This window comes from Antrostomus carolinensis, unplaced genomic scaffold (assembly GCF_000700745.2).
Source record: "Antrostomus carolinensis isolate BGI_N321 unplaced genomic scaffold, ASM70074v2 scaffold30136, whole genome shotgun sequence".
Classification (NCBI taxonomy): Eukaryota; Metazoa; Chordata; class Aves; order Caprimulgiformes; family Caprimulgidae; genus Antrostomus; species Antrostomus carolinensis.
The window spans coordinates 6,745-16,022 of record NW_010324406.1 but is presented as its reverse complement, the minus strand read 5'-3'; the positions used below and the strand labels follow the sequence as shown (position 1 = coordinate 16,022).

Genomic DNA, 9,278 nt, shown 5'->3' with positions numbered 1-9,278 from the left:
AAACATGCTGGAGAAACATACTGACTGACTTAAGGTTGCACAAAAAGGCAACTTTTGGAAGGGAATAGATGGTACCTCTCAAAACCTTTTGAATGACTTCTTGTACTAATAATAATCAGCCTTTATTAGTAAGTCCTTACCTGTAGACCTCAAATTACTGTACAGAAGGAGATTAGTGTTGTTATTCCCAGCTGCTGTTCCTGTCCCTCTGGCCTTGGGTACTAACAGTTGTACTAGAATGGGGTACAATAAAACTGTGCCCTATGTGTCACGTATATGCAGCCTGGATTGCATGATCCCACCATGGTACTGCTACATAGTTGCTGCTGGTGCCCTTAGAAATGAGTGTGAAATATTGGTTAACACACCAGTTTTAAAAAGACAAATTATGTGAAGTAAATGGGTCACATATCTTGCTATGTTGGGGAACACAGGTAAGAGTGTAAAACCTGTTGAGAAGGATACTAATTCTGAATCAGATACTGGCTTGAAGGAGGCTCTCCACTGACGTTCTGCTCTGAACTGGGCTGACAGCAGAGTCCAGCCCATAACAGACAGACAGCTATTAGAATAAGGTTTGCTGGTACTAAAGTTTTTATTTAATGTACTCTTGCCACCCCTCTGCCATCCTGTGTGTCCCCCGTCCCCCCCCAACATGCACACATTTCTTTTGCAAGACCTCTCAGGAGATCTGCATAGGAGAGGAATGAAGAGATGGAGAGAGAGACTGACTCACATAGGGTGACTTTTTTTTTAATTTTGCAGACTTGGATTTAGCAGAATTTGTGGATGATATTACTGTTGACTATAGCTTGACAAGGGACAGAGGGGAAAGCAGTTAAAAGGAAAAATCTAGTCTGTTGGCTCAGCAAGGTTATTCTGTTGAGAGAACAGCTGCCTTCCCAAAATAGCAGCTCTTGGTGTAACACTGCCTATTGCCATTCTGATTCTTCCTGACAATCTATAGGGATAGAAATCTTCTGCTGTGCTTCTCTGTACACCGAGAAGCTGCTTTTGCTTCATTTAAATTGCTTTAAAAACTGCTGTTAGGCTACAGCAAACTTCTGAGCGGACTTTCACTTAGTGTACAGTAGCTTAAACTGACTCCTTAGCAGTGTTAAGTGACCAAAAATGAGGTAAGGTAGGTTTGCCTCAAATTAATTACATTGGTACAAAGAATTGCACCTTACCAACAGGGTTTTTTCCGTTTCTTTCCTCTCAGCTAATGTAAATCATGATTGCATGGTGATACTATTTCTCTTTAAAATGTCTAGGTGAGCACATAGATAAAGTCTTTTTATGATGATGATAAGGTAATCTTTTGTTATTTTAATATGCTTGGTTACTTCTTATTTCATTGTGTAAGCTGCCTTATTTTTCTTTATTCTAACTTACACACTCCTTATCAGCTTGATCCCATTTTTCCTGAAGCCAGTGACAGCTCTAGTAATGTCAGTGGGGGCAGGAATAGGTTCTTTATGATCAAGGTACAGCAATCTCAAAAGAAAGTTATAAAAGGATGTCACACTGTCATCTGCATATATCTGTTTAACAATGTTACTGTAGCACCAGGGACTATGAAAAGGGATCTCTTACATTTCTGAAAGTATCTTCTATGGTAAACATATCAGTGCACCAAAAAAAGGAAATGCAGACAGTGGCCTGCAGCAATGCTCTCTGAACTACTCCACGCTATTCAAAAGGAGACAAACTTGAGACAGTTTTCTATGAGTGCTCAGTTTTTTTCAGGTTCAAGATTTTTCAGTGATTGTCTCCACAGGGATTCCCAATAGAAAAAATATTGATCTAATTCTGCTGCTCCTTAAATCAGTAGAACTAACTCAGTCATTCCCACTGAAGGGTATATGGACACTTTTGAAAACTATGTTCTACCATTAATGAGAAGAGCCAGTCTGAACTTCTGTGTGTGAAAACTAAGACAGTTTGTGCAGACACATTGTTAGCAAAATTTAGAAATTAAACCGAAACCTGATACAGGAGCATCCCAGAGAATGAAAGGCTGATTGATTAGTGATCCTCAAGTGTCTAATTCTAGCACACACAATTCTATCATCTACTGTGATTGAGTCATCTCTAATTGGTACTGAGGGTCCCAGAATGTCATAATTAGATGAACCAACTTCGGGGTTAATACATAGATATGTCTCTGGTGCTGTATTGTACTTCATTGCAATAATCACCTGCCACAGCAATATGCCTAGGTACACAGGGAAGATAGATATATTCTGAACAGGGTAGACATCAGTGAAATTAAACTGCATGCTGTATCACAAAATACATCCTAATGGGTGCAGCTCATATGGTGGGCATCAGTCTCCTATTTTACTCAGATTTATGGTATTCAATTGGTATTTCAATGTCAAACCCTCTGTTTTCAGATTGAGCAGTTTTTCCGTGTCAGTTTATACCATATTAGCTATGCAGCATCCTGAAGCTTTCCATCCACATTACTACCTGGAGGCGGGAAGGTGCCACTCTTCCCCCCTGTATATGGGGAGAACCCACAGCGGATCAATCCAGGCAAATGTGAGTCGGGGGGAAGAAGCCCTTTCTGGGCTTAAATGCTAAAGCAACTTTACTGGTTACTACAGATTCAAGTTTGATATCAAACATCTTCCCACTCGAGTTCTGCACTGTGGAGTAATTGTAGCAGATCTGCTCTAAATAAATTGAAGAGGCCAAAGTGCTCAGCTATTGCAGTAGTGGAGATCACATGTGTGCCTACCTGATCATTGAAACAAACATTCTGACTGAAACAAATCTGGAGGAATCCTCATTTGCCATGCTAAAAGACAGACAAATGTGGATTTTTATTTTTTTTTTTAATCAGTAAAGCCACTTAATCAGCAGCAGAACAAGTAAAGTGGTAAGTTTTCCATCATTAGAATCTGTACAGTCAAGACATGCTGGGCCAAGCAAGGTGAGGATTCACTGTGTGTGAAGCAGGTTAGTGCAGGGAAGTACTATAACTTCTGCAATACAGGAGATGAGAGTTGACAATGACTGTATTATCTTCTGGCATTAGTCTACAGGTCTCTTAGGAATAAACTCAAGCCTCTCAAGTAGAAAGTCAGAAGAGTCTGCATTGTGGGCACAGGAATTAACAATCTGTATGTAACACAAATAGTTCTGAGAAATCTAGTGAAATTAAATTTTCATGTGGATGAATTTTCCCCTCCACTTCAATTTCATCTGAATATCTAAGTGTGTTACTGTGAAGATTGACTGTAAGGGGTCTAGGGGGTGCAGGGAGCAATGCACCCATACTTTTTATCACATCCCAGTTTGACAGCTGGTGCAGCCTGGTCAGAAAAACCACATTAAATATAGCATATAAATCATTGGCTAAGCTTCTACTTAGTTAGAAAGATCACGGTTCAATATATCTTTCTCAGTGTTGCACTGGCTCTACATCACCAAGTATTTTATATTAGATTAAAACATCTCAAATCCTGTCTTTTCCTGTCAGCAGAAGGTGCTGAATGTATACTGCAAGAACTGTGCAAAGGTGTCCACAAAGGTAGGTGGTGAGTGGGATGTCAGAGAAGGTTGTTAACAATCTGCAGCTGTGTGTCACCGGGAATGTATGGTTGCAGGGGCAGAGACATTTGGTGTCTCCTGAAAAAGCCTGGAGTTTCAGTTCCCTTCTTGCGTATTTTGGATGTCTTGCACTGCTACCTAACTAAGCCTAGAGAGCTACCTTATCTTAGCCCCATGGCCACGGACCTCAGGCAATTGCTGTGGTTGCTTGGTGTAACCAGCCTCTCTGTACCTGTAGAGAAAAGGAGCTTGAAGATGCATTGGCCTGTGCATAAAAATGTGGCATGGAAAAATGGTAATTGCCAGGAGAGGTCAGTACGGAGGTGTCTGGGGCAGGGAGGCCTCTTACTCATGTAAGAAGAACGTAGGAGGTGATACGTAAGAGCTATAATAATCCTCCACAACAATGATGCGTGCTAGGAAACTTCATGAATAGGACACTTCTGTTGGGAGACTCCTCTATTCTCCTGACCACAACTTTTTCCCAGTTCCTGAAACTGTTGGAGCCTTACTAACTCTATTGCTGCAGACTGCCAGGCACTGAGATGCCCATTCAAAGCTGTGTGGTATGGATCACAAGTGCTGGGACAGACAGAAAACTGCTGAAAGCCTAGCTGTGAGCTGCTGCAAACCTCCTTCACGAAAGAAAAAATAGTCATTAAAAGGGGATTGAGAAAAGATGGCATTGGACCTTTAAGCACAGAAGGAGCATTTTCCCAAAAGTAAACAGAGGCAGGATTTCAGTTTTAAATGCACAAGATAGTGGGAAGGCTGGATAACAGATGTTTAAAGCTTAGTAAAGGACAACATTGCATCTAAGGTGGAACTAAAAGCAGAAGAACCTGATCAAGCTGATGAGGTGTCAGGGTATATGGCACAATGGGACCAAATTACCAGAAAAACTGCCAAGTGCAAGGTCTAACAGCAAGGATTTTAACCTGACTTCTCAAACTGGAGATTTATGGAGTGGTAGTGAAAACACATTTCTGCTAATGAGAGACTTTTTAATATATCCCCATAACAACAATTCAGGATTTTGTATTTGAAGTATTTTGAAGGAAAGAATAATGCAATATATGGAAGACAATGGAAAATTGGACAAAAAGGCATTTTATTAAATTTAAGTCATGCCAGGCTAACCTGACACAACCCTGATAAAGTAAAGAAGTATTTTTAGACAAGGAAAATGTAGCAGACTTACTAGGGCATTTAGAATGGAAACCCTTCCTCGAGTGGGAGATGTCTGGGATTAACACAAGAACCACGGGAAATGACAGAGGGAAGTGACTGACTTTGCTCACCAACATTATAGAATATGAGCATCCCTTCAAAGGAAGGGCGAAAAATCTTTGGTATGGAGTAGTGTGGTCAGTAAATCTAACTGGTGTCCAATGAAAACCTGGCTGGCATTATGTCCTGTTTGCTGGATATTGCAAGATGATTTCAGAGGACATATCCAGAGTCAGACAAAGTGGGACTCGGCCACTGGACAGAGTGTGGGAGAGTGTGTTGGGGGAATCTAAGCACAAAGAAGTGCACTTTATGGTAGGATTCTGCAGTTAATGCAATGAATCTGTGGTTGAGTTCAACCTTCTCAGCCATTTTCAACTCTTTTTCAATCCTGTTCGTGCCTTCTTGTCCCACACCTAGGCATGTATTTAGCACGTCCAGATCCCACGGACTCTGCTGTCACTATACATAGTTTATTATGTTCAGAACTCTTGGCGTGATCCAGACCTTAGTGCCCTACTGTAGAGACAACATGTTGGCTTTTTTTCAAAATGACTGAAATAAAATAAAAATAAAATGAAGGATTAACTTTTAAGAGACTTCTTCAGCTAGATGGAGGGTAGGAGGATGTTTTTTACATTGACCTAATCTGTGAGCATCTAGTCACAGACATACTGAGGAGAGTCTTTCAAAACCAGTTTCCAGTGGTGTCTCCCTTTTCTGTTTCCTGGCCAGGCGGATGTTCCCTGTTCTGAAGATCAGCGTGTCAGGCTTGGACCCAAATGCCATGTATTCCTTCCTGTTGGACTTCGCCCCAACTGATGGCCACCGCTGGAAGTATGTCAATGGAGAATGGGTGCCGGCTGGGAAACCAGAGCCACCAAACCACAGCTGCGTCTACATCCACCCAGACTCTCCCAACTTTGGGGCGCATTGGATGAAAGCTGCCATTTCCTTCAGCAAAGTCAAACTTACCAACAAGCTCAATGGGAGTGGGCAGGTATGGCCTGATGTTTCCCCATACACCTCTTGGCTTCAATTGCAAGCACCTACCAATCAAGAAATATCAAGGGTGCATTTATGTAATTATAGAGGCCCTTACAGGCCTCTTCACCCACAGATGCCAATTATTCTCTGGAGGCCAAATGTAAACAGGAATAAACAGGCCTTAATTGGCGCTTTCAGATTTTAATGGACTCCTTGATGTTAAAAGAGATAGAGTGCTGTGGTTTACTTAATCATCAGGGGGCTTTTCAGACTTGGTCTTGTGTGCTGGGGATTTTTACATAGGACTTCAGAGAAGGGGGAAAAAATGGTCACGGGTATTAGGTTTTTGTTGTGTTCCCCCATGTCGTTTGGTGTAAGTGGAATGTTGGCAGGAGTCAGATAGCGGAATAAAAGGCTGCTCCTAAATGAAATAATTACTATGTCTGCTTCTGCATCATGATAATTATCAATATTCTATTGAATCAGCTTTGGCCTTTGGAAAGAAACCACATGTACCAGAAATAAGTGACTTTCTCTTTGAACCCCTTAAAAATGCAAACAGGAAAATTAGTTTTGTTTCGTATTTATTTTTGATGATGCATCTAAAGGTAAAATGTTGCACAAGACCTTTTGTTTGCTTGTTTGTTTTGTACAAAACTCCTACATTGGATGATACTTGTCAGACCAGAATCAATTTCTTTCATGTAGATATTATAAGTTCTGTATCTGTTATTTCCATTAGGTTTGTGAGGTACCTACATAAGCCTAGTACCCTCATTAGGTAGGAAATTGTCTCAGTTTTTGCAGACTGGACAACAGAAAGATGATCTGACTTTTCCTAAGTCACACGTGGAATCAGTACACGAGAATTTTTGTGAAGCATAGAATGGGATCTAAATTTGCACATTCTTGACCTGCATCCAGAACCTAGAAAAGTCAAAGGCCTCAGGAAAGTATGCATGGGGGTATAAAAGGTACAGGAAACCAATTTGGAGGGTCAAAGAGACCCTGGGGAAAAAACAGGGGAACACACTATGTATATATGGTAAAGTGGAGAGAAAAAAAGAAGAAAGCAGGAGAGGAAAAGCTGTATGAGAAATGGAGCCCAAAAAAAAGTCACTTGATAAAAGTCACTAAAATAGACTTCCTGAGGGAAGGTGTATTGCGGAATTAACGCTATCCACAGCTTTTAATGCCAGGCTAGAGAGAGCTGCCAAGGCTTGTTCAGATACACTTCCTCTTGCTCAGAAAGATGACTAGGTGACTCCCTCAGCTCTCTCCTGGCCCTGATTTCTGTGATCGTGATTTTGAGTCTTTCAGATTGTAGGAGGAGGACAGGGATTGCCCCTTAACTATTTCAACAGCCTCCAGTGCAGTGGAAGCCCAGTGGTGTGAAGGTCATAGCTGCTAACACACATATTCTCTCATGCTGCTGTACAGAAAGCTTTAAATCCAAGGCCAGTGAAGTCTCATTCTGCTTAGCCCAGTGGTTCATCAGAAGGGAGGAAGGCACCTGCCCATCAGCTCTCAGTAGTCAAGGACTGGAGAGGTTTGGCAGAGAGATCTGGTCTATTATAGTGCCAGAGCGAAAGAGCAGCTGTGTAATACCAGAGTGGCATTGGGGTCTGTCTCTCTGTTTTATTTTCTGCAGATAATGTTGAACTCCCTGCACAAATATGAGCCACAGGTACACATAGTTCGTGTAGGAGGCCCCCACCGGATGGTGATGAACTGCTCCTTCCCTGAGACACAGTTCATAGCTGTGACTGCCTATCAAAATGAAGAGGTAGGCGGATGTCACACTGTGCTCTTGGTCACCATTGATGAGATATATTAAAAGCTTATTAACTACAAGATCAGCATGAACAGACTGGTCCTTTTCTTCTTTCCCCACTGGTCCCATGCAGTGTAGTGCTCCAGCCAGCCTAATTCTCTGTCTTCTCTCTGCAGTAGAACATTGTCTAATTCAGTGTCTGGCTGCAGTACAAAGCCAGGTTTAGCTTAATATCTTCCCATGGCTATTGTGGTCCATTTGTTCTGGCATCCCAATCCCTTATTAGAAAAAAAAAAACCCAAAACTACAGTCATGTCCAATATCTTTCTCCAGCAATGACTGATAGTTATAATGATAACCCTATCTCCCTGCTCCTTATAATACATACAGCTGCAGAACAGCGCAATGTTCCACAGGAAAATTTCTTCCCAAACCCAAAACTTTAATTGAGGGATGCTTTGAATTGTGACAATTGCTAACTCACGTGTCACATCCCTTAGCTAGTGCTGCTGCAGATTTGATTCATACTTGGTAGGAATTCAGTGTTTAAACTCTATTGAAAGGTTCCACCATCCCACAGGTCTTGCCAGACTGAACCATGCAATTAGGCTGCCCCAACGTGTTCTGCCTGTGGCACTGATGAGCGTACAGTGCTCTGCAATGAGCAAATCTCCCTCCTAACCCTGGAAAAAATCATGCCTGGGGATATGTTTTTTAGGTTAACCACGGCAGTTCCACTTAGATTACTCTGGAAGATGTTTTGTCAAGTTTCTGTTCCAAATTGCCTTCACTAACATGCCTTGTTTTCTGTAAACTCAAGATAACAGCTCTCAAAATCAAGTATAATCCCTTTGCCAAAGCCTTCCTGGATGCAAAAGAAAGGTGAGTTCATCTTTTTTTGCTCCAGTAGCATTTTGCTGCTGATATGGTTAAAACTGTGGCATCACAATGTGAAAGATAAATTATATAACTTAATCTTGTTTCTGCTGTCTTAAATCCAGAGTCGCTGCACTGATATTAGTGGGGATGCTGTCTATATAATTATTACAATAGGGTCTGAAGTGGGTGAATATCCTCTTGGGGATTCTAGGACTTAGCACTGTCTACACAGGAAGCCTGAAATGAGATGGTGTGAACTTCCCCTGTAATATTATACACTGTGTATGTTCATTACATTTTACTTACACTCCAGTGAATCCCATAATTTGATAGCTCAGGGAGAATAAAAGTTAACTGCAGGTGTTGAAAAGTATAACTAAAGTGAAATTGCACTGTAACTGTAACAACTGCACTGCTATTATTAAATCTGTGTGATAATGTATCATGTGTTTATTAAAAGTAACTTGTAGGTGCTAACTATATAAGTTATAGGACAGCTATATAAGATGCTAACTATGTAACAACTGTACAAGAGGTTAGAGAGGCTCCCAGTGGAAACAAATTGTGGTTTATCTTTCAAAGTTTTACTTGCATCATCCATGCTAATGCAGTGGGGCATCCAAATGACACATTCCAGTCCCTAATTGTTAATAAATTTATTTTGGACCTGCTACGTCACCTGACATGTGCAGTGTCCCACATGCCTGCAGGAGAACCTGTATTTCTTTCCATTCCTCTCATCACTTAGGAAGCTGCCGTGTCTCAGCGTCAGGGTTTCCAGCTGCGGAGGGGGAAAGCTGCCTTTGGCTCAGCTGGCTGAGCGGGAGGCAGAGCCCTGCCTTGGTCT

At 41.5% G+C, this 9,278-nt stretch overlaps 1 protein-coding gene across 1 annotated transcript in view; it reads left to right on the top strand.

Annotated features, from left to right (window-relative positions):
* Positions 1 to 9,278, top strand: part of TBX19 (T-box transcription factor 19) — a 13,436-nt gene that overhangs the window by 582 nt on the left and 3,576 nt on the right. Inside the window, exons 2-4 of the mRNA XM_010170940.1 lie at positions 5,527 to 5,791; positions 7,430 to 7,564; positions 8,373 to 8,434. Of these exons, the coding sequence (XP_010169242.1) occupies positions 5,527 to 5,791; positions 7,430 to 7,564; positions 8,373 to 8,434 (462 nt within the window). The remainder of the gene's footprint in view (positions 1 to 5,526; positions 5,792 to 7,429; positions 7,565 to 8,372; positions 8,435 to 9,278) is intronic.